The sequence below is a fragment of the Artemia franciscana genome, chromosome 15 (assembly GCF_032884065.1).
Source record: "Artemia franciscana chromosome 15, ASM3288406v1, whole genome shotgun sequence".
NCBI classification, from domain to species: Eukaryota; Metazoa; Arthropoda; class Branchiopoda; order Anostraca; family Artemiidae; genus Artemia; species Artemia franciscana.
In genome coordinates this window covers 36,124,299-36,150,823 of record NC_088877.1, presented here as the reverse complement: position 1 = coordinate 36,150,823, position 26,525 = coordinate 36,124,299, and the positions used below count along the sequence as shown (strand labels likewise).

Genomic DNA, 26,525 nt, shown 5'->3' with positions numbered 1-26,525 from the left:
TCAGGAACTACAGTCCCATCTATATTAATAGAGAGAGGACCTCTAATCTGTCGATTAATACCATAAATTAAAAACTTAGTTTTGGACGGTGCAATGGTTAACACTATGGAATTTAAACTCCTTGAAAATGAGGTCACAGCTTCCTGCAACCCAAATAGATTCTCACCTAATAATAGAAGGTCATCAGCATATGAAATATGACTGATTTCAAGGCCATCTAAAGTGATCAAAGGAAGCTAAATTGTTGTAGCCGAGTGAAGACTTACATTGAAACTTATAGGACTAATCACTGACCCCTGTTTAACCCTTCTCCTAATGGGTATCCTACTCGAAGTTGAACGACCAGCTCTGATTCGAGTGGTAGAATTTTGGTACCATGACTAAGAACACATGCAAATGAACGGATTCATCCCAGGTATCAAGAGAGATAAAATGGATTGGTAGTGCAATCTTCAGTCAAATACTCCATATATATTGAGTGCACAAGCGAGTATTTCTTTCTTGGAGTACTCATACTGACGAAAAATTGAAAGACGTATCCCGTGATATTTGCTCTATCATAAACCTGGTCAAAAAGATTTTTTTCTGAAAACTTCCCAAGAATCGAACAAACTGTAATAGGCCGTACTACACTGTAATGAAGCTGTAGTAAAAGTTTTTATCTGCATGCACCACGTGAGTCTTTGTCAATTGAGAATGACTAATGTTTATATTTGTTTATTAATACCAAAATACGGTAAGCTTCATCAAGCTTATCGCACTAATTTATGTTCTTGGAATGTCGTTGTAACATCAAGTTACTTATATATATATACTTCAATTACTAGACGATTTCTCTTCCCAATTTGATGTCTAGGGCTATGTGAAATGTTGTGTGTAAATCAGTCTCTTTCGCTTTATTCATTTCCAGGGTACAACCTTCAAGTCAAAAATCGTGCTTCACTAGACCGAGGTGGTATTCCAATTTTGGTGAAGGAAGGGATCACGAGGGATTTAAGAGATGATCTTAGTATATGGAGAGAAGGTAAAGTGAAATTAGTTTCTGTAGATATTGAATTTAATAACCAAAAAACAGAATTAGCGTGGTGTATGAGCCTTCTAGCGCTCACTTCGATGAGTTTACTAATGGATTTAATTAGCTCCTTGGTAAAGTTATGAATGGTGTTTGTCATATAGTGATGGGGGATTTTAATTTTAATTGATCGTATCGACCAAGTGGTCCTAGAATTTTGCGAGAGGGTCTATTCGAACGGAAATGATAAATTCTAGTGCCCTTTTTAAGTGACCAAAAAATTGGAGGGCACCTAGACCCCCTCCCACGCTCATTTGTTTCCCAAAGTCGTCAGATCAAAATTCTGAGATAGCCATTTTATTCAGCATAGTCGAAAAACCTTATAACTATGTCTTTGGAGACGACTTACTCCCCCACAGTCCCCGTGGAAGGGGCTGCAAGTTACAAACTTTGACCAGTGTTATTGGGATTCGAGAATGGTTATTGGGAAGTGTACAGACGTTTTCAGGGGGATGTTTTGGTTGGACGGGGGGGTTGAAAAGAGAGGGTTATGTGGGGGAAACTTTCCATGGAGGAATTTGTCATGGGAGAAGAAGATTCCCATGAAGGGGCGCAGCATTTTCTAGCATTATTTAAAAAAAAACAATGAAAAAATAAATATGAAAAAGTTTTTTTGAACTGAAAGTAAGGAGTAGCATTAAAACTTAAAACGAAAAGGAAATATTACGCATACAAAGGGCAACTATTTATTCTACGGCCTTTGTGATTCAGGGACAAAATTTAAGCTTTAGTGTAAAGAGCGAGGTATTGACGAGTTGGCGAAACCTATCATAGACGTAGTAAAAACATACGAATATAGAAGTTTGTTACACGAATATAGAAGTTTGTTACGTAAGCTAATTCGTAAGTTACGTATATCTTTTACTAATGAAAATGTTCGTAAAAAAATAAAAGTTCTAGTTGCCTTTTTAAGTACCCAAAAAATTGGAGGGCAACTGGGCCTCCCCCTCCTTTTTTCTCAAAATCATTCGATCGAAACAATGGGAAAGCCATTTAGCCAAATAAATAAATATGCAAATTTCGCTTTAATTATTAATCTGCGGAGAGCCAAAATCAAAACATAAAATAACTAAAAAATGTTCAGAAATTAAATAAAAAAAACAAGTATTTCTTAACTGAAAGTAAGGAGCGACATTAAAACTTAAAACGAACAGAAATTACTTCGTATATGAAAGGGGCTTTTCCCTCTTCAACGCCCTGCTCTTTACGCTAAAGTTTTACTGTTTTAAAAAGTAAAGTTGAGAGAAAGAGTCAAACTGTAGCGTAAAAAGCGGGGCGTTGAAGAGGGACCAGCCCCTTTCGTGTACGGGGTAATTTCTGTTCGTTTTAAGTTTTAATGTCGCTCCTTACTTTCAGTTAAAAAATACTTGTTTTTTTATTTAATTACAAATAAAGACTGATGTTTCCTTGTGCCGTGCGGGAATAATTCAGAAATCATTAAACCATGAAGACTCAGACACTTCCACAGCACCGACACAAGGTAAACTAATTGTTTGATTTTGGGAAACAGTGATGTAAACTAGTTGTAAATACAGTTTAAGTAAGTATGGTCTTGCTATTATATTTAATGCAGTTATTAGGTCACGTGATTTCACCTTTCAACTTTGTACCGCATTAAGCCAGTAAAAAGAAGTGGGCGTATCTAGAAATTAGGGTAAATATTTAGCCTAGCTTACAACATAATTTAGCTAGAACGAAAATGAATGCATCACTTGATGTCTTTTCTTATCCCCTATCATAGTTCAATAATTTTTTCTTGGATAAATTCCATTTTGGTTCCTTAATAGGGCTCCAAAAGGTAAAACAGTCCACAGTTGCCTTAAGTTAAAAAGTGTGTTTAAAAAAAACTGTCTGGTGAAAAAAAAATAATAATTTTCAGCATATTCAGGAATGGTAATTATTATTTTCCTTAATCTTAATAGTAAAATGTTATTAAGAAAACAATTTTGCATTAGTTTTCGAAAGAGCCTAAAACCCCTTAAAAAAGACATTATAGCAAAACTGACGTTCTCATTGAAGGGTTTCCAGATTTTTTATTTTATTTTTTTATAAATTTCCCTTTAAAATAGCATTTTACTATTAATACTGAGGAAATTAAGTAACTACCCTTCCTTAATCAGCAGGAAATGGCAATTATTCCTCACTTGCTAGTTTATTCATAAACATACTTTTAAACTTTTTGGGGACTACGGGCTGTATTAAGTCCTCTTCGCTGCTTAAGCAGGGACGTAATTTGCTACTGGGTAGAGAGGCTAAATGCCCCTCCCAGACCTCTGTTTGGTCCTCCCCCAATCGCCAGTTTGCCCACCCTCAGCTAAAATATAGTTTCTCCAAAAATCTTGTCAAAACTAAGGTAGGCCCGCATAATTCAAGCATTCACAGAAACGGCTCAGTTTTCTATAGTATATCTTTACCTTTTTTGTTGCTATATGGCTCATTTTTCATTTTTTAATGTCATTTTCACTATTTTTGGTAAAATTAAGAAAGTTAAGACAAAAAACTGTTTTGAGGGGGGAGGTCCTTCTACTTTTGTGGTTTATTTTGTCATGAAAATTTGTCTTGTTTTTGAACGAAAAAAAAGACAACAATTACAAAAGTAAGAAAGGTAAACTTAGATTACTGGTATGTAAATAGTAAAATCATCAATTTTATATGGGCATGGTTTTGCAAGACGAGATGTCTCCCTGTTAGGGCTAGAGCCACTTAGTCCTTCTGGGTGTACTGTATTTTTAAAAGTTTTATTTAATATGCCTTTAACACTTGTTAAGTTGCAATGTCTTTATTATGCATTTTATTGTCCACTTTGCAAAATACTTTGCCATTGCTTCTATTATTTCTTTTTTCAACTAAACAGGGGATTATATTCCGCCTATAAGGGTTAATAATATCTTCAATCACAATTTATTCCCCATTTTATATAATTTAAATTAAAAAGAACAATTTTTTTAAGAGAAAGTAAGGAGCCACATTAAAACTCAAAACGGACAGAAATTACTCCGTGTATGAAAGGGACTGTTCCCTTCTCAACGCCCCGCTCTTTATGCTAAAGTTTGACTCTTTCTTTCAATTCTACTTTATCAAACAGTAAAAAACTTTAACGTAAAGAGCGGGGCGTTGAGAAGGGAACAGCCTTTTTCATACACGGATTAATTTCTGTCCGTTTTAAGTTTTAATGTCGCTCCTTACTTTCAGTTAAAAAAAACAGTTTTTTTTTTTAATTTAATTTCTGAACGTTTTTGAATTAATGCATGTCTGATTTTGGCTCTCCGCACAGAAATTATTAAAATGAAATTTGCATATTAATTCTTTTTTTGGCTAAATGGCTTTCTCTTAGTTTTGATAAGACAATTTTGAAAAAAGGGGGTGGGGTAGGAGGCCTAGTTGCCCTCCAATTTTTCGGTTACTTAAAAAGGCAACTAAGATTTTTAATCTCTAACAAACGTTTTCATCAGTAAAAAAATATGCGTAACTTAAGAATTACGAACTTTTACATTCTTTTATTTTTATTATGTATATGAGGGGGGTTTTTCTCCTCGTTAATACCTCACTCTTTGCACTAAAGTTTAAATTTTGTCCCAACTCTTTAAGAATGACCCCTGAATCAGAAAGGCCGTAAAATAAATAGTGGAAATTACTAAAAATACTTTAGCGTAAAGAGCGAGGTATTTTGGAGGAGATGAACCTCTCATATGCGTAATAATCTCTGTTCGTTTTAAGTTTTAATGCTGCTTCTTACTTTCATTTGAAAAAAGCTTTTTCATATTTATTTTTTCATTGTTTTTTATAATAATGCTAGAAAATCATGCGTCCCCTTCATTGAATTTCTCTTCCCCCATGACATATTCCTCCAAGGAAAGATCCTCCCACATAGCCCCCTCCCCTGAACCCCCCCCCCCAACCGAAATAATCTAAGACAGTGGGAAACAAATTAGAATGAATATATTGGCCCTATGTCCAAGGGCCGTCCTCAGCAATACAAATAAGAAAAAAACACTTACAAGAGGATAAAATCAATAAAACTAAAATGATAGTTTTTCAAAACAGTCCCAGCATCCTTACCTCAGCGAAGTTCAACCAGGACTGATAAATAAATTGTTATGAAACGAGGCAATTCATTGAAATGAAAGAAAATGATTTAAAAATAGGTTTTAATGCCAGCCCAGCTTTTTTCGCTGCTGATCTCATAGGTCTATTTGTGACAGGTTCTGTGTTAATATCTATTGGCTTTTTATAATATTTCGTAAGTTCATTTTTAATTAAATTTGTGTATGAATAAAATCAGGTAAATTCATCTAAAAACAAAATCTCTATTTTACCGTCTATTTTGTGTGGATTACGTGCATCTTTAGGATGGAGACCTCCTGTGTGCGGTATTACTCTCCCTGAACCTGGAACGCTAATCGACAGTTTTGTTAGGTAGTTTTAAATCAATTGACTATCTCAAACTGTCACTTGATGGCATTTTCGCACCAATTGTGCCAAAATTGTCGTTTTACACCACCAAATGGCAGAAGATACCACTCGACTACGGCAAAATCGTATGTTATTATTTAACAGGCAAGTGAAACATCCTTCCTTTCTAATGAACGTCTGTGACCAGCCAGGGGAATTTAGGGGGGAGATTATCTAGGTGGGAATGAGGGGTATTATCTGAAGGGAATGGGAAATTTTTTGCGGGGGATTTTCTTCTGGGGGGATTTTTTTCTGGAAGACTATTTTATGGGGCGAGGGGCCCAGGAGGAATAATTTCCAGGAATATTTTTTCTTGAGGGGTGGATTTTCTGATGCAAATTTTCTGGGGTGAAACGCCTAGCACCAGTTCAGCGTATCAAATTTGTTCGAGAGTGCCACATACCATATACAGTGTACATAGGAATTTTATACACCATATATGTCTGATAGGCCTACTCATCACGGGATGGCGTATCAAACACCATCCTAATATTTTCAAACCTAGCTAAGAGCAATGAATCGGATTTTTACGAGGATGCAAGCAATCATGAATAGAAAATGGAACACAATCATACGTGCAAATATAAACTAGATCTTGGAGACTGGACTGAAGAAATAATATTACAGTTCCATGAATAGGACGATATTTTTCCACAAAATAACTAAAACGAACTGTTCTTGAGATCGCTTTGGTAGAAACCACGCCTGCGTTTTGCATAGTCATTTTAGTTCTGCTATGCAACACCACGATTCACTTTGTCATGTCACGTCTTGCTCGACCAAACTCTAGAACTTACCATTATATCACACCCTACTTCAAGACGTATTCTGGCTTAATCATGCTGAGATTAAACCTAAGGTCAAAAGGTCAAAAGACTTTAAAAAGACTTTATAGCAAACCAGATCATTTTCTGATTGCTACTGACCAACCAGAGTTGCCACACCTAGTGATTTATCACTATATATAGGGATTTTTAATTTTTCCTTAACAAAAAAAACATTAAATCAGCACGTAAATCACTAGATTATTGATCAAAATCACCAAATTAACCTTACAATAACTAAAATTTTGTGATTTTTTTTGCCAGGTTGTAACCCTGCTTGCCAACCACAATTTCTTAATGTTAGCTTGGAAAGAAGTATATCTACAAAAAAGAATGTCTATACTTTTTTTAGTAGTTGATAATCACACACAGAATTCTAATTATTATAACCAATTTTTAACCAAACCGGAAAGTTATTGCCAGTCAATAGTTTACATTCAAGTTACATACGCAGTGGTAATAAAGAGAGAGTTATTGGAGTAGCAAAGACAAGAGAAAAACAAGAAAGGTATACATTTTATCCTTCAAAAAATCTATTTTTTTCACCGCTTATATTCAAAAAATTCTTGATAAAGCTATTGATAAAGATATATGAATAATTACAACAAAACCTGTTAATATCGAACAAATAAAAACAAAATGTAGTACTAAATATAGTGCTAAAACTCTTTTTTTATTTTGATTCGTGTACTGAAATAGGAATACATTTTTCGCCTTCTAAAAAATTTCTTTCTTTCACCTCTTATATTTCAAAACAGAAATTATAAAGCCCTTATATGAATCATTATCATGAGACCCATTGACCGTAAACAAATAGAAACAAAATTCATTATATGTATATACTTATATTAAATTATATATGTATATAAATTATATTTTAAATTATATAATTATATATGTCTTATATGTGTCTGTTTTGAAATCATGGTTGTAATTTGGTAATTTCAAGGGTTTTGCAAAGAAATGGTGAAATTGTAATCGCCATTTTTCCTTATTGGGCTACGCCTTGATTATGTTATTTTCATCGCAAATCATCTTTTTTAATGTTTTCATTGAAATATTACCACCCTTGATTTGAAAAATAATTTTTGCCCCTCCTTTTAGATTTCTGGAAACTAACACCGCTACCAACAATGCGCTGCTACGCTAGAAACAAATGTATAAGTATATAGACATATCATTGTGCAGTTCTTTTAACTATCTTCACTCTGCCCTAGAATCCCTTCTCATTCGTGCTGCTTTCTTTCTGGATTCTCGTAGAGCCTTTGATTCTTTTTCCTATAACGCTCTCATTTTCGCGTCAGAGGTATTGCGTTTCTAAATTTAGTGCTAAGACTATTTTTCTTATGATTGTTGTATCAGAATCGTGGTATCATTTATCATGTTCATATAATGCTCATTAAAGCTATAAATATCTTAACTAAGCATAATCCTTCTAGTACATATAGATTATTTCAATTTTACTATATATTAGTGGCATAGGTCTTCTAGTGTTGCAGTGGATTTTATATCATCTTGGTGATAAGGTTCTCAGAGTTTGAACTTAGCACAAGGAACAAACTACAGGGCTCAAAACTTGAAACTCTTGGTGATATTATTTGAAAAAATCTCAAAATTAATCTAAAATAATAAGAGGAAGAAGATCGTGGTGGATTGATTTCTGCTCGGCAATTCAGACCCTGGGACTCCCTTCTAGTTACCACTGAATTCCAGTTTAACGTAATTTTCAAAAGTGTTTCTAAGCAAATGGCAAAAGTTCAAAGTAGGGCTGCAGCTCATAAGGATTTCCTTAAGATCTTCAGACTTAAGATCTTCAGACTAGTCTTAAACTTGAATCTTGGCACAAGTATGTGTATCAAATATCGACATCAAAATTATAATAAATATGTTTTACTAATTATGTAAGGTAGATACTAATATATTTGATATCTTAGGATATTTTTTTCGACCCTTAAGACCCTTTGCAATTGAATTTCGTGGTATAATTAAATTCCCAGTTTTAGCCTGGCCCTGAGTAATTGTTTCATGTTGTCAAGCCTCTGAATACCTTAAATTACTTTAGCTTATATCAGACTTGCAAGCTATAGTGCAAATCAAAGTTAGTCCTCATACCCGGACATGGTAAATGATTCTTCCTGGCAACATGAGGGGTTGAACCGGAAAATCCTCAAGTGTGGCTCACGACCTTATCCACTGCGCTTTCACATTTTTTATTTTTGTTTTGTAAAGTATATTTTGTAAGCTTTAGTTAAGCTACTGGAAAATCCAATATCAATAAGAATTTTTTTTCACTTTGTCCGATTATTTGGAGAAGTTTTCTAGGCTGTTCCACGTGGAGTTTCTCAGGGACACCTAATGTATTTAGTGTATGTCGACAGTATGCGATTCTATATTCCTAGTGCGTCTATGACATCAAGTGCTGACGATACAGCAGTTGTTGTGGCACCAAAGACTCTTGCAGAATTGGTCCAAAAAGCAAACAGAGCACTGCAAGGGTTGAGTGAGTGTGTAGGGACTAGCTTACTTGGGATTAACGCGGCAAAGAGTAATAGTATTCTACTTAATTGGACTGGCGTATCTCCAAATCTTCCCAGTGATATAGCAATAAATGGTTCTTTATTAAAGCAGGTGAGGATGTGCTGTACCTAGGACTCATTCTCGATCAGAACCTCAGAATCGATCAGATTCATCATCGATCAGCGAAGACACGCTGATGTGGTTGCGTGTAAGATAGCGCGTTGTCTTGGAATTTTAGGACGTTTTCAACATTTTTTAAATTCTCATATTTTAGTTCTTTTATATTACTCTTTGATTGCGCCGTTATTATGGATTTATAATTTGTGTTAGTAATTTTTACTACGAACATGCTACGAGAAATGCTGAAGACCTGGTAAGTGAGCCATGAAGTACAGTTCGCTCCAGCCATGTGGCAAAGAACACGGATGTTCTGGAATACCTTTCCAGACTCAATTTGGAAAGCGGAAAGTGTGCCGCAAATTAAAAACTGGCTAAAGAAGCATCTCCTCATGGGCAGTTGTTGAGTGTGGGACTGGATTATGAAAGAGGACGATTCAAGTATTTTTGTGTTTTTTCCTGTGAAATTTTTTTTCGATTTATTATTCAGTAATTATTATTTATAAATCTTTTTTTATCATTTTTTATTTGTGTTTGTTTTCAGTGATGATTTGGTTAGTTTTATAATTTAGTAATTGTGTACTGGTTGTGTTTTGAAGCATATTTGTGCTTTGTTTGTAACTGGTCGGCAATCTAGCATGAATTATATTTAATAAAGATGTTGAATACAAAAAAAAAAAAAAATCCTGTGAAGTCTCAAATCTAGTAACTTACTTACATGAATTGTGATAATACTTGGCTAAGTTAACTGTTTGTTTGTATGGACGGCTGACAGCCCTCATGCCTTCTCAAGACCAAAAAATGGTTTGCAGTTTACTGAAAACAAAATCAATTTTAAATTTTGTCCTTTTTAAGTTTAATAAATAAAAAATTATTAAGATTTTAACCCCAAAATTCATTAAAAAACTCAAAAGTCTCCGCTCCTTTGAAAGATATTTAGAGGGTTTTTAACTTTTCAGGGGTGATTATCATTTTAAAATCATTTTTATTCGATTCTAATCGAATAATTATTAAATTTAAACTACAAAGTGTTGAGAGGGGTGTTATCCTTTTTTATATTTAAAAGAACAATTAAATATATTTAATATATTAAAATTTATTTAAAAGGACAAAACAATTTAAAGAAGCAAACTGTATATTCCTATTGACAGAGCAGCCTCTGTCAATAGGAATGCAAATTATAAAAAAAAAGTTTTGCTTTCAACATATGCAACAATAGAAATCGCTATTTATCTTTATTTTTAATATGCACAGTTATTTCTAAATTACTTGAAATTAATTCATTAACAGCTACCAGCATATGAAAAACTATATAATTTTATAAAAAGGGATTAAACTCGTAAAAAAGGGTACGAAGTGGGTGAAAATTGTAAATGAAATTCAGCGTGTATGAGAACATTATAGCTTCTATCTAGACAAAAACAAAATTTTCTATTTTTCTAGAGAAGGACAGTCGCATATGCAGGTTTTTATCCAGAGGTGATTGTGTTAAGTCAGTTTCAATAGAATAACAAGGGATTTAAAAAAATCTAAGATCTGGTTTCTTTTCTGTAATTAATAGAGGTGATCATGCAACAGCGGATCTCAATTTCTGGTATTTTGCGCTACAAAATTGCAATTTTGCCGGAACAAGGCCGAAACCCTATTGTTCAAAACCCCGAGAAATATTGAACAGATATTTGTATGGCCTTCCTGTCCTCAGAGGCCAAACTGGTACACTGCACTACATTTTGCATATATTCATATATGCAGTCTGTTTAACGAGAACCGTTTTCATAGATCGTTTATTCAATAAAAATATTTGGATATAAAATATGTTAGGAGCGTGGTGTACTTGCAGTTTGGAGGCCAACACATCCTTTTTCGGGGAAAGGAAGATATTTAAAGTCTTAAAACGCGTTTTAGACCCTTATTTCAATCTTTCAATGTGCGGGGTTCATACGAATTAATTAAACATTCAGAAGAATATGAATTGTACCTCCGACATACCTTTACATGAAAGAAACCATCTTCCAGATGGAAGAATAATTTGAAACAAAAGTTTAATGAGGGAAGTTGAATATTCTTTTCAAATACAAATACAATAAATGAGCCTCCTTTTTATTGAAGCATTGTAAAGCAAAAACTATAAATCTAAGATAAAGAAGTTGAGGAAGGGATTCTGCGGGGGTATCTTTTCTCATATTTAATATAACCCTGAATACGATATTTGAAATAAACAGAGATTCAATATATAAGAGATATACATTTTTCCAAATGAAAGTATAGAGTGAGATTAAAACTAAAAGCGGAGATAAACTATTCCGTCTGCGAAAAGGATTGCTTCCCCATCACCCCCCCCCCCCCCACTCCATACGAGTTTAAAGATAGAAATAAGGCCGAGGGCTTGTATTTTTTGTTTATCATGACATTTCATTGTTTATTTTATGTTCCAATTATAATCCTTAAAAACTGTTTCTTCTGTTTCAACCAAATGTTTCTCGGCTCACTATCACTGTTCGGCTCGCATCACCGATTCATTTTGAGTACTTCTCAGCAAATTTTTGAGAAAAATAAACAGATGGAAGAAATTTTTTCTACCAGCTATTGTATTGGTTTTGGCCGAAACAACTTAAAGTCTTTTTAGGTGACGTAGATAAGCTTAGTTTGTTTTCTTAAAAAACAGATATCGAACACAAACATTGATGATCTTGGACTTAATACAAAAACAAAAACAATCAAAGAGAACTAAGAAATATAATAAAACTTGTTTAAAAAAAGGCCGGTAAGAAAATTAAAAACAATACAAATGTATGATCCCTCCATAAAAGAAAAAAATAAAATTGCGTTCGTTGCATAAGATAATCAAACAGATCTGACTTAAGCCTATCTAACCATGATTAACGTGAGAGCTTTTCCCATTTATCTTGCAGCCTGATTTTACTTGTAATTTGCGGAAATGATAACAATGAAGTTCTTTTTCATTGATAAAAAAGTATATTTTTTCATTCAGTCAAAATATGACCAAGTTCCTCATTATAAATGAACTATAGAATTACATCAGTTTTGCGGGTTTTCAAAAAACCACAAACTAACAAGTAATATACCTATTCTTTCTCTCTGTCGCCACCTATCACGCTTCAACTGGCATAAAACTCATAGTCCGGAACATCATTGATCGGTAGCTAATGCGCAGGTGTTTCTTTGCTGCTCCGTTAGTGAAAATTGAAAGGAGCTCAGTAATTTTTTTAAGGTTCAAGGGATAGTCTGTGTAAGTATAGTTGTTTTTTTCTTTTTTAAGTTTTATGGTTGTTAAAAAAAAAAATAACAATATATCATAGTGACCAAACCGAATTGCCGCCTCTAAGCCCCATTTTGTTCGGCGTTTTAAGGACAAAAAAGACAACTTAAAACACTGTTTTCCCAGGCCAAACTGAAAACTAGTTTCCTCACTTTTCACCGGATGTTGAAAATTTGCTGTTACGTCCGTAAAATGCCAAATGAACACATGTCCTAAGACGTCCACAATAATATAGGAGATCGAAAATATGGTGTTCATGACTATCGTGATGATGATGTCCTTAGGCCTAAAAACGCAAATTATATCGAAGACTTTCACTAAATTATACACAAAAATGTGACAATCTTGATATTAGGCTACGAGGCGTGAAGAACCTGAAATTACCCTTTGACATGAACCTTTTTCTCTTCAAAATTAATAGTAACAAATTAAAATTGAGCAATTTAGTAAATAAATATGTTAACAGAATTAGATAAATCTAATTTTAAAATTTTAAGTTTCTGAATTCTTTGTGTTTTTTTTGTCACCCTCTTTCAGTCACCAAGCTTTGGATTATCATTGTATTGCTTTCGTGACGCCATTTTTTCTACTTATGTATTTGAAAGGCAAATACAGATTGGAAGCTTTTGGGGTTGAGAGTGTTGGTATCAATATTGACTTGCTTAAAATAACTTTAAAGCTGGGACACAGCTCCATGCAAGTCAGCTTCTTCCATTCAAAGGAGGTTATTTGAAACTTGGCTTAAATCCGACAAAAGGGCTCTTTGTGAGAGCTACAGGGCCGAATGATCAGAAACAGGTGAAAAAACCTGGTGAGGATGGATTTTTAAAAGTTAAGAAGTCGGAAGAGTTGTCTATTTATATTATAATAAGAGTTTCTATATTATATATTATATATTATATATTTCTATATTATATATTGCAAGACAATATATAAGAAGCTAATTTACTTATGTATTTCTGTCATTCCACTAAATTTGTAGCTAACCTATTCTAGGTAAAAACGCGAAATTTAAGCAGAGTAATTTTGAACCCTGGAAATGGACATTGGCCATCAAAACTTGAATATATAAATGGAACAAATTGCCAAGATTGGAAAATTGCCAAAATCGGAACTGATACTGAAGAAAATGCCAGAAATTGGTACTGAAGAAAAAAATTATTCATTATCAAATAAAAGTTGTACCAAGAACAACAAAATTTGGTAGGACGCATATGAATTATCATCGAGGATTACACGAAATGACACCAAGAATGTAAGAAATGGAACTGAGACTGCAAGAAAAGTAGCCAAGACTCGTTTAAATCTCATTCTTGAAATCACGGGTGAAAATCACGAAAAAGGGGCCTTTTAAACTGCTTGTTAATCCTTCAGTGAGGAGGAGGTTGAAGTAATCTTGGGAAAATATTTCCCTATATGAATTTACATTTTCAATGTATAGAATGGACCCCACTCCTGTAAAAGTCTAGATTAGGCCTTATAACTTGTTTTACTTTCTCCTTTTTTTAATTTAGCAAAAATCCAATAAATAAAACTAAAAACTGCATAAAATCGAATAAAATCTTCCTCCTCTTTTGAAAAAATTATATGCATGAAAATATTTGGCAGAAAAAAAAAGATGCCAACTGAATCTTCTGCGTAGAAACTAGTCCGCATGGTGAGGTCAACTGAATATGGGAATTTAATTTAAAAAAAAATTCAGCTGAAAGTAAGGAACAGCATTAAAACTTAAACGAGCAGAAATTATTCCGTATATGAGGGGGCTATCCCTTCTACAACTTTCGCTCTTTACACTAAAGTTTACTTTTTTGTCACAATTCTTTAAGAAAAACTGCTTAAACGCAAGGACCATTGAATTTGAATGAGAAGTATTCTTAAAGTACTGTATGATTTTAGCGGAAAGAGCAAGGATAGAGAAAGGGGCAGCTGTACTAATACGGAATAATTTTTGTTGATTTTAAGTTTTAATGTTGCTCCTTACTTTCAGCTAAAAAAAAATTTAGTTTTTAGCTAAATAGGACATTTAATTGGTGCATTTGGAAATAACATAAAAGAGCGAATCGATTAGTATGTTCACCTTTTACCTATGTCATTTACGAAATCTCATAGATATTGACATAATTTACTGAAATAAATAAAATGTTGAAAATGAATAAATACCAAAATGATCCTCTCCTAAATTGATCTTTTTTTCAAATTATAATTGTATTTTTGTCCCTGCTTCATTCTGTGATTATCAGATCTAAACTGTAATAAAAAAATTTTCATGTCTACATTCCTTAAAATATAACAATTCAAAAATAGACAACAACAAATACTCACTCATAACTCATCAAAATCCTTTTGGGTTTTCTTTCATAGTTTCTTAACTTGGCTCAGATCAGTTGTAGTTTTTGTTTAGTAAAAAAAAAAAAAAAAAAAAAAAAAAAAAAAAAAAAAAAAAAAAAAAAAAAAAAAAAAAAAAAACCTCGCTCTTCATATTAAAGTATTCAAGTATTGAGCAATTGTAAAAAAAAAACTTCCTATAAAAACAACTTCGATATTATCTAAATAAACGGCACTTGTGTTTCGGGAGTTATTCTTTAAAAAAAATGGGATAAACAGTAAAACTTAGCTTAAAGAGCAAGTTATTGAGGAGGGGGCAACCCTTCATATGCAGAAGATTTTGGTTAATTTTGAGTTTCGATATTGATCCTTCCTTTCAGTTGAAAAATTTCTTAAAACTCCTTTCGGGCAATTCCATCGTCGCTGAAAATTATCCCCCTCCCCCGTATAATTTCTTGCAGACAATTCAATCTGAAAATTATCCTTAGCATACTATCATTTCAAAAACCTCTAATCGCTTTCCTGATCATTCCGTAAATCTCCTCCTTCCATGGAAATCAAGAAACTCTGAAAATTTCTTCTGTGACATCACCGCATGCAAAACTGAGTTGGAAAAGAAAAAGTAAGACAAACAAAGATAATTTCGTACAGGAATTCTGCCAAATCCCGCGAGTGTAAAATTCAACCTTCAAAATTCATCCCAATCCAAAATTCCCCCCCAAGAAAAAATGTCTGAATACTTCCAAATAACAGATACTAAAGGTAAGTAAAAATAGCGACGAGGACCACACTGCCTTTCCATAACAAACAAATACAAAGTAGAAACAATAGGGAAAATCTTTTCAAGACAGTGGAAATCAGTTCTGTGAATATTTCGGTCCTATGACCAAGGGCCGTCTTCAGCACAATACGAGAACGAGAGAGAAAATATGTATATATAAATAAACTTACATTAAATTGTGAGAATTAGAATTAATAATGTTTTTAAAAACTTTTTTTTAAACAGTCCTAGCATCCTTACGTCAACGAAGTTCAACCAGAACTGACAAAAAGAATGAAGTGAGAATATAAATTCATTCAAACTAAAGAAAAGTGATTAAATGCAATTTCTCAGAGCCAACCTTGCATTTTTATCAGCCTGTCTAAAAATGCAAGGTTGGCTCTGAGAAATTGCATTTAATCACTTTGTTCTCTTTATTTTGAATGAATTTATATTCTCACTTCATTCTTTTTGTCAGTCCTGGTTGAACTTCATTGAAGTAAGGATGCTAGGGCTGTTTTTAAAAAAGTTTTAAAAAGCATTATTAGTTCTAATTCTCACAATTTAATGTAAGTTTATTTATATATACATATTTTCTCTCTCGTTCTCGTATTGTGCTGAAGACGGCCCTTGGACATAGGGCCGAAATATTCACAGAACTGATTTCCACTATCTTGAAAAGATTTTCCCTATTGTTTCTACTTTGTATTTGTTTGGTATACGTAAGTAATAGGCAAATTTTTTAACCCAAAGACCTATCCCCATGGGCTCGTATGAGATCATTTATTTCCAAAGGCAAGGTTTTGAAACGTTTCAACTGCACTGAACAGAACTGCTATCTCAAAGTTTTGATCGAACAATTTTGGGGAAAAAAGGCACTAGAACTTTTAATTTCTGTTCAAGTGAGCCCTCTCTCGATATTCCAGCACCATTGGCTCGATAGAATCACCCCTGGGTAAAAACAAACAAATAAACACGCATCCATAATCTTTCTTCAGGCAAAAAATTCAAAATTCCATATTTTTGCCGATAAGAGCTTAAAACCTTTACAGTAGGACTATCTGATACGCTGAATATGGTGGTGTAATAAAAACCAATCACACAATCACATTTATGAAAATGTACTTTTAGGGGTGTTTCTCCCCTTTTTCCAAAATCACGAAATTTTTCTCAGGCTCATAGCCTATTATGAGTAACACTAAGCTTAATGAACTATGTTTTTGGAAACAGTATAATAATCCTAATCTTTTGATCCGTCTATTTATATCAATAATCCATTTTATTTAGTTTCGATTAGTATTGAGCCGTGTCGCTTCGTACTTACAGTGTGAACTAATATATGAACTTGTATATTACAGCGGACGGAATAAAACTTTGTGAAATAAAATGAAGTAAGTCCAATCAATCAAAACTCATGGTATATTATATATATATATATATATATATATATATATATATATATATATATATATATATATATATATATATATATATATATATATATATATATATATACTGCAATTTTGGCATTAGTTGAAGAATTAACGATTTTATAAAATGCTAAAAAATTTCTTGGTTTTAAAATATTTGAAAATATTCTATCTTCCGACGAAAATTGGCGTAAAAACAGAATCCTAAAATGGACCTTCATACATCTATTCCTACAAAGCAAAATGTGTACATACCCTCCCCTTCAACATCGATAGGAAAACTTGTGCTGAAAATCTTTCATTTTTCTTCTTAACTCTATACTGTTTTAAATTTATAACCCCTCCCTCTTCTCTTACGCCGTAAAATAGCTATAAATATGGATTTGATCTACCCCTTTTAGCTTTAAAATCGATGAAAATTATACCGCAATAGCTTGTTACCGGCATTTGGTGTTTGCTACTTTTACTGCTAACACGGGTTGTTTTATTATAGCTGTTTATTATACAGTGAATTCAATACATTAATCAAACAGTTTGTGGTAACGAACTGTAAGTAAAGAGTAACTCGTACCAAATTAACTGAGTCTCTATAAAAATTTTCGTTTAATGCTGATTTCAAATATGTAATACATGTTATGTTTAAATATACCCATCGAAATGTATTGATTACGAATAATTTCTTTAATAATTAACTAAAAAAATAAGTTTTTAAAAGAGAATAAAAGACCAATACTAAACTTAAAACCAACAGAAATAAATTCCTGTAATAATTCAAACTCAAAACGACCAAATATTATTATTGAAGAATCAGTGAAACCAAAACGAACAGAAATTAAAATAAACAATGATAGAAAACATATAGATATAGCAGTTACTAATATAAATGAATAAACAAATCTTGAGCAAGTAAATGTTAAATTGAATGGTCAAGTCAAACATAAAACGAACAAAAATTCTACAAAAAGGACTACGGCTACTTCTCTTTTTCCCCCTCTCTAGCCTTTAAAGTCTAAAGCTTGTTGCGTCATTTGTTCTTTTAGTGAAACTATATGTATCTTGAAAACTATAATTTTGTTTTTCAAAATATCAACGAGAAATAAATATAAAACCATTATAGTAATTAATACGACCGGAAAGAAACAATGAAAATAAATTGAATGTATGAAAATGTAATTATTTTAATTCGTAGAGACTTAGCAATTCAAAATTTTGTTTTACTGCAATTACTAGCTGTTTTTGTTTACAGTTAAAAGAAAATATTTGTGATATATTTTGTTTTCAGTAAAGCGTAAATAACGCAACAAGCTTTAGACTTTTACTGTTACCGGCGATTGTTTTAATTTCTTTTTGTCTTGGGTTTCATTTACTTTTTAATAGTAACTTCTGGTCGTTTTCAGTTTGATTTATTATAGAAAGTTATTTATGTTGATCTTAAATTTGATATGGCTGTTTAATTTTCTTTGAAAACTTCTTTTTTGGAATGTTTTTTTAGTTAATTCCTCTTCGGTTTTCATCTTGCAAGGTTTTGGCTAATGTAATAAATATTTCTCCAGTTTTTCATGTCTCTGGCGTAAGAGCTCAAATATCTAATTCTAATTTAATAGTTCAAATTAGTGAATTATGATTTACTTCAACATCCCCTCAATATTCTCTAAAAGTTTCAAATAAGTGTCATTAGCTGATACTAGGATATTTCAGATACGTCCTTCGGACAACCGAGATGCACATAATATGTTTTGATGATAGTACGTTTTGAATATTTTTACCTTTAGTCACTCCTAAGATATTGCAGATATACTCTGTTGATAACTTGGATGCACATAGTGTCTTTTGATTAAGCGTAAATCCTCCTAAACCTTCCTGCACTGTTCAACATGCCCCAGAAGTTTCAACTTAATGCCCTCAGCTGTTCCACAACTGCATCCGATCAAAATTCTGAGATAGCCTTTTTGTTCAGAAAAGTCCAAAAGCCAAAAAACTATGCCTACGAGGTTAACAGAAACCCTCCCAGCTCTTGGAGCAGGAACTATAAGCTATTTAAGCTTCCCATCGTTAAAATATAAGTTGTTTTATAGAGGAGTTGTTCGTAAAAACTTCGGAGAAGGCTAATTCGGTTGGAAATCAAAAGTTCTAGTTCCTGTTTTAAGAATCAATAGCGATCGGAGCACCCTCCCCCATTTCCGCTATTTCCTCATATGTATCCGAACAATATTTTGAGATAGCCATTTTGTTCAAAACTAACTAAAAAAAAATCCCGAAAAAGAAGTTTTTCAGAGAAGAGTAAACTCAAAATTACCAGAAATTTACTGTTAAAGAGTAAATGAAACCTAGAACAAACAGAAATTAAATAAACAATTAAAGCAAACAACCATACAACAGGAACGATATTAATGAATAAATAAATCTTAAAATGAGTAAAACGTAAATAAAATACGCAAATCAAGCTTCAAACGAACAAACAATCTTTTACAATTAAAGAATAAATAAAACCCAAAACTAACTCAAATTAAACAGAGTATCATAGCAAAAGATATAAATGAATTAAACGAGTAAATTTTAAATTTATCTGGGGTTCAACCCAAGAGGCATATTTAATTGGCCTTTAGGCTATTTTGAACAAAATGGCTATCTCGAAACTTTCACTGGATGTCTTTGTGAAAAAGGAGGGGGCTGGTTGCCCTTTGATCACTTTTAACTTTTAAAAATAGAAGTAAAATTCCAATTTCTAATCAAATGAGACCCCTTCAAAGTTATTACGACTATCCCTTCCACAAAATCCGTATATTTTGATATAGGGCAAGTTCCTTAAGTTACAAAACATGCCCGGGGGACTATAGGGGGATTTTTAAACCCTAAATTACAGTTATTTGAATTTTGGACTATTTAGAGCAAAATAGCTATTTCAAAATGTTAATTGAATGATTTTGGGGGAAAATGACTATCTCAAAATTTTGATCCGAAGCATTGGGGGAAAAGAGGGTTCAGAGGGAGCTACTTGGCCTCTGATCACTTTTGAATCTTGAAAAGGACCTATAACGTACAATTTTCAATTGAATGAGCCTCATCCAAAGTTTATACGCCACCTTTTCCATAGAAACCACATATGCCTCCAGGGACAGAACTTACAATCGTTGCCCGGGCTCTGTCGGCTGTATTAACCCAATAGCATTGTTATATAATCTTTGTACTATTTTAAGCGCAATGGCCATCTCAAATTTACGACTGGATGCAATTTTACAATCGCGGAAAAGAGAGCGTGGGTTTGCCATCTGATCAGTTATGGATCTTCAAATGCGGATCTAGAACTTTTAATTTCCAACCATTTGAGATTCCTCCATAGTTTATACGACCATCCTCATCTGTAAAACCTCAAATACCCCTGGGAAAAAGCTTACAACCCTTTATCCCAGGCTTTTTGGGGCTGTTTCAACCCCAAGTGCACCGTTAAATGATACATGGACTATTTCGAAGAAAATGACTGTATGAAAAATTTCGATCAAAATTCATTGGAAGAAAACAGCGTTGGGGCGGAGTACTAAACGCCCTCCAGTCACTTTTGACTCTTAAAAAAGAAATAAAAATTCAGCTTCTGATCCAATGAGCCCTCCAAGATTATATGACCAGCCCTTGCATAAAACCTTATATGCCCACTAGGCCGACCTTACAATACTGCCCCCGGGCTCTTGGGGGTTGTGTCAACACCAAAGTTTTTGCTTTAAACTTTTGGACTATTTAAAAAAAAATTGTTATATTAAAATTTTGATCGGATGCATTTGAGGTAAAGAGTTTGTGGGCTAGTTGCCCTCCTGTGCCTTTTGACTCTTAAAAGGGGAAGTTGCACTTTAAATTTCCAATTGAATGATCAAGAAGGATATTTTGAATTTTGATCGAATATTTTAAAAGGGAGAGCAGCTAAAGAGGGCGTGAGAGGGACTAGCAGCCGGTCAACGACCAGTGGCGTAATTTTATACAAATCCTGGGGGCCAAGTTGGAGCCAATTTTCCCAAATTATGTGAAAATGACAGTGGAAACATAAAAATGATCCATAAATTACCATAAAGGCAGAGATGCACTAAATAAAACTGACCTGTTTCTCTGGATACTTGAATCCAGTAGGCTTATCTAAGTTTTTGCAAGATTTTTTTGCAGAAGTTAAATTCTAGCTGAGGGGCAAACTGAAGGGTGAGGGGATTCAAACCAGGGTTTGTAGGGGCAATCCCCCCCTCCCTGCCCCATAGAAAATTACCCTCCTGTCAACGATTTTAAAATATCCCCCCCAACACGTCATGAAAGTTTCAACCTAATGTCCTGAGCCGTTCTTAAGATAATGCACATCCGCTTTTTGATCAACTGGATGTACTTAGTACCTTTTGACTTAGTTTTTTATACCCTTAGCCTTTGTGGATACACAAATAATAAAAACTTTCCCTTTTCCTAAGGATAGCTTCTGCATGTAAAGAATTTATAATTTATAAACATGATGTAATTTATACACCGCAGCACATAACCACCTAAGGTCAACACAGCTACGCACGCTCTACCTCCATCCCAATCTATTCGAAGCCTCCCTAGTTTAGCCCTAGACAGTTGGCTGAAAAAGACAATCTTTGGCAATCTGTCATCCTTCATCCGCCGAACTTGCCCTAGTCATCTGAACTTTTCTTTCATTGTAGCTCTAGAAAGCGGGACTGAACCACACTTTTCGTATAGTCTATTCTTTGAAATACGTTCATTCATTCGGGTACCCGAAACAGTCAGTAGACAATTTCTCTAGAAAACATCTTGCGAATCTTCCTCCGTTTTCCGGAGCGCCCATGCTTTAGAGCCATATTTAACCACTGTGATCACTTTAACTTCCAATGTTCTAATCTTGGTTTGCAGATTTATCTTCCTACTCTTCCGGAATTTTTCAACTGTGAATAAAAACACCCTACGTCTTGGCTATTCGACTTTTAACATCTTTATGGCATCGACCATCTTTGCTAATAATACTACCAAGGAAAGTGAAGCTGTCCACTTGATCGATATTTTCGTTACCATACGTCACCTTTTCATCTTTTCGTCCTCTTAACATTAATTCTCAAACATATACTAGCACCCTGAACCCGCTTGAGAATTCTCAATGAATGAGATTTCTAGTTCACCAACAACATACACCACGGGAGCATCAAAATAGGGAGCTACCTTGTCTGTTATAACAGGACTTTTGTAAGTTTTATCTTTCACGTCACTTGATTGGCCAATATAATGTAAATCTCAGAAGCTTTATCTTCGCACAGGATCAAATTTATCGCATCCTTAAATCTGAGAACCCATCTTGGCATTTTATGTTTTTTTTTTTAACTCCCACCTATTTTAGGGGTGTATCAAAAATTTGAGTGTATATAGATGAATATGAGGTCTGAAGAACTGAAAAAACTTAAACACAAATTTTTTATTGTGCACTATCCAAAGATGACGAAAGCGCTATCCGTGTTGAGGTACAAAAAATCAAGAAGAACTGCTAACACTTCCCCCGGCTGTACCCAAATGGGAGAATGATTCTGTTTTCTTCTATGTATTCACATTGCTAGAGATAAGCTAAGTCTTTTTTTTCACCTTGAAGGCATATTCCAGTTTCCCAATCTGCTACTACTCCCTCTACCTTTTGCAAGAAGCTGCTCCCTGTAAAGGATATAGGGAGTAGCATTGTACTCTTTCCTCGAAGCTCAACATTTGTTCAGGTTTGATAAACTGATGTTGTGATTGCGGAGAAAAATTGGAAACAAAAAATTATGCTTAAATATTTAATAATCATTTAACCCAGCTGCAAAACTCCTAAACCGAAATTTCAAACCACCTTTAAGAAAAACAAGTCCTAATGTTTGTTATCGTTTGGGGACGTTTGCACCTAATGGACTCACGTGTCCGTGATAAATTTCTTGAAAAGGTACAAAATTTTAGATTTTTGAAAAGAAGCATTTAAAATATTTGTAATAGGATTCTTCGATATGCGATGGTACAGTCTTCATCACCGTCCTTCTTGGGGGAGTTTTTCCCTTTTCCGAATATTTGGGAAGTTTTCTCAGGTCCCAGGAAGCTACCAAGAACCGTTAGATTCAAATAATTTTATTCTAATAATTTTAAGGCCACTAACTAGAAGTCAAAATCGACAGAAAATTTGTAAAAGTTAAAATACATGCCAAAAAGGGATGCAGACTCTGATGAAAATAACACTATTCCCTAAATATTTGATAGCCCTCAAGATAGTGATTCAAGTACCTATTTAAAAATCAAATTTTGTATTTTTCGTGAGAAGGAGTCTATTATTTTCTGCTTCTTTTTGCCCCCAGGGGCTATCGAACCAAACCTGCAATAAATTCTAGAATATTGGCACAGTGGCACAGGACTCGATCAAGTAGAAATTTAAATTTCTAGTGCACTTTTTAGTTGGTGCTACGACAAAATACCAATCTCTATTTGTGTCACAAAACATTGATTTTGGCGCTAGTGGAGCCAAAAAGTAAAGGGGCAAAATATTTGAAGGAGTTACTCGGGTTTGAACTGTCAGAAAACCTTGTTCAGCCTATCAGTTCCGAGCACCATTATGCGGCACTATGATGCATTTGTCCCTAGACATGCGCAGAGTTTATAAAATTGGAGGGTTACACAAATTGTTGAAACACCAGCAGTATTGTTTATAATTTATTGCACAATTACGTGTCAATTGTTAGGGGATGGGGGCATGGGGGATGTTTGATTATATTTTTGTGGCGGTTATGGGGTACCTAAGGAGACAAAAGCTTAAGTTTTCATGGCTTTTAAGCTTAAAAGTTTTAGTTAAACCTTTCATTTGAGGTCCTTATGAGATCCTTTCACTGGTTTATTTAAGAACACTTCGATTGTTAATTGTTAAATAGCTTCATTAACATTTGTTAGGGACAATTTCCGATCTCAAGATAACTTTAAAATTAAATTTAAAAACTTTAAAAACTGCTATTAAAATTGCAACTAGTATATTTCATTTTTCATGACGTTAGAAATACCTCTTACGATCGTACCCTATTGCTATTAACTAGTAAAAGTTTTTTCCCAAATTTTTCTTTACTATCTCAAACACTGATTAGCACAGGTGAAAAGAATAAAATCGTGATATCATCTTTTTTGAACCACTAGGAGGATGATATAATAAATAAAATGCTGTAAATTTGTTCTCTTTTCAGGCCCAAGATGACGGAAGAAAGCGGAATAACGAATGAGTGGTTAGAGACAATTTTACGAGTGCATCTCCGCTTTTCAAAAAAGGAAGAAGAAGATTGTTTGGGACCACTTGATAACAATGGTTCCCCAGATGAGGAAAAGGACGATTTAACAGTGAAAGTAATCAATTTTCATATAAGTCTTGGTTGTCGGGAGGGTGAAAATCTATTAAGCGATTTATATGCTATTGATGTGCATTTTTCCGTGAATGAAAAAGAGAAGCAAGAAACAAAATCGCTGAATTTGATGATTAAGCTTCTTCCTCAAGATCCTTATTGTAGACGCTTTGTTTGTGAAGGAGGATTTGACATTCGTGAAATTCATTTCTATACAACACTAGCTCCAGTGTTGACAAACTTTGCAAAAAAGAAAATCCCAGATTTTCAACTGCCAGTTCCAAAGTGTTACTATGCGAAATACCAATCTGGAAGTGAATCCGTCTTAGTGCTAGATAATTTAAACACTCTAGATTTTGGAATGGCTGATTTTGGAAAAGGACTCTCGCTTGAGCAAGCAATATCAGCAGTTAAAGCAATTGCTAAGATCCACGGCACTGCAATTGCATACAAACACGTGGAAGACATAGATTTTATTAGTGCTTTTCCTTTCTTATTCCGTCCAGACGCAGCAGCCGTGTCCTATGAAGAACTTATAGATCGTGGTTTACCAGCTCTATCATGCTTTCTCCGTGAGACAGAAGTACCTAATCATGAAGAAGTAATCATCAGACTCGAGAGGCTTCAATCATCAGCCAGAGATATTTTAACTGAGCTGCTAGCTCCTGATACACGAATTGCGACTATTACACATACCGACTTTTGGAGTAATAATATATTTTTTAGAGAGGACTGTGATGATTCTCTGATCTTAGACTGGCAGATGGTTACATATTCTAGGCCAAGTAATGACCTAGCATTGTTATTTCTAACGTCTCTTGATTCAACCATCAGGCGGAATCATAAGAACGATTTAGTCGAGATATATTGGAGGTACTTAACAAAAACAACGAGCTCCTTAGGGTTTGACTTAGAAACATCTTTAAATTATGCTAAAGATGATTTTTTGGAAGAATTAAAGAAATCAGAACTTTTAGGCTTACTGCTCGGTATTGGTTCAGTTGACCTTGCACTAGGTGATTCAAGAACAGAGTCGAGATTACTTGATGCTTTAAATGATTTATGCAAAGAAAACGTGTTTTAGGCTATTACAAGTCGATGTCTTGTATTTAATATAATTTAATATTTTTATGAATGTACTTGCTTAAATAAAACTTCTTTGCTATTACAATTTTAACTGCTTGAGTTAATGTTGCCTCTAGAGTTGTGGTTCGCAACCAATTTTCACCCATACCCCACCTAGGCATTTGTAAAATCCTGATGTCCCCCTCGTTATATTTAAGTTTTGTTATTCAAAATTTTACATGGATTCACCTGAGGGAAGATTAAAAGGCCATTAGCTTTGGTGCTATTTTTCGTCTCTTCCTCTAGGCATACCTAATACTGATAACACCTTTTATCTGAAAACACCACCTTTTATACAATGTTTGATGTCATTAAAATGCTACATTTTGCTCTTAATATGGTTACGAATGTGGCTTTATTTGAATTTAAAATGTTCATTTTTTTCAAAATTAAGGCTCTAAAGTATAGTCTATCGAAGGTACACGAGTAGTGATGGTCTTCTGCTTTTGAGCACGCCCTTAGACACTATTCCTTTGTTTCTTTAATGATCTAAGTTGAACGGCAATTCACTCATGGCATGAAGCAGGTGCTTGTTACGTCATAAGGAATTTTTTAAAGAGATGCAGACACGTAGGATGTTATATAGTACTTCAAGAGATTTTTTCTTTCAACGCGTTTTTATCAGAGAACCTTTATATTGCAAAGATATTATGTCCACATTAGGATTCGAAAGGGGTTCACCCTCAATGGAATGGTGCGCTAACCAGTTGGACTATGGAAGGCTTTCCAATAATTTAATTTGGGTAATACTTTCTACATGAACACCTATTGCACGCAAAGAGAATACCCTGTTTGTGCATACTAGAACCATTAAATGGATATGTGTGTTTCCGTATGGCTGCATTAAATGACATGCAGAGGGGAAATTCCATTAATAGAAATCGCTTACATTTGATGAACACCTGCCTATTAAGTAAGGCTTTAAAAAGTGTAATCAGATAATTTTGCGAGTTGCAAAATTATTTCGCATTTTTTACTAATATAGTCTTTTACTCTATTGGAACTTGAATGTGCTATCAGAGATGAAATAAAAGCGAGAGTATGATTATGGGTAGGATATGGTACACCTTCAAATACGCTCAAGTCTTTCTTTTCCTCTTCAATACACAAAATTTAAAACCTATATTAGAAGCATTCTTGAACGAACATATCAGTGTACAGAGGCTACAGAATGCTTAAATTGCATAAGTGAAATATATTGAAGTTTTATCCTGGAAGAAGAAATCCAAAGGACACACACTTTGTACATACAAATTCTATTAATAAAA

At 33.8% G+C, this 26,525-nt stretch overlaps 2 protein-coding genes across 7 annotated transcripts in view; one reads left to right on the top strand and one right to left on the bottom strand.

Moving 5' to 3' along the window:
* The window catches only part of LOC136036418 (solute carrier family 35 member F3-like), a 183,027-nt gene extending 173,218 nt beyond the window's left edge, over positions 1–9,809 (bottom strand). Inside the window, exon 1 of one of the 2 annotated variants that reach the window (XM_065718638.1) lies at positions 9,701–9,809. The gene's annotated coding sequence lies outside the window, so the exon portion shown is untranslated. Of the gene's footprint in view, positions 1–5,070; positions 5,143–9,700 lie in introns of those variants that run through there. The other variant, XM_065718637.1, reaches the window with a different exon arrangement.
* On the top strand, positions 739–25,303 carry LOC136036419 (uncharacterized). 5 transcript variants are annotated; one of them, XM_065718641.1, is made up of 3 exons: positions 739–1,024; positions 13,259–13,404; positions 23,980–25,303. In XM_065718641.1, the coding sequence occupies exons 1-3, from the start codon at positions 1,001–1,003 to the stop codon at positions 25,214–25,216; spliced, it is 1,407 nt and encodes a 468-aa protein (XP_065574713.1). In that variant the 5' UTR covers positions 739–1,000; the 3' UTR covers positions 25,217–25,303. The 5 variants fall into 5 exon arrangements, with proteins under 5 accessions (XP_065574713.1, XP_065574715.1, XP_065574717.1 ...); XM_065718643.1 differs by lacking the exon at positions 13,259–13,404 and having other exon boundaries at positions 747–1,024; XM_065718645.1 differs by lacking the exons at positions 739–1,024; positions 13,259–13,404 and adding an exon at positions 6,753–6,856.
* Positions 25,304–26,525: the final 1,222 nt, after the last annotated feature.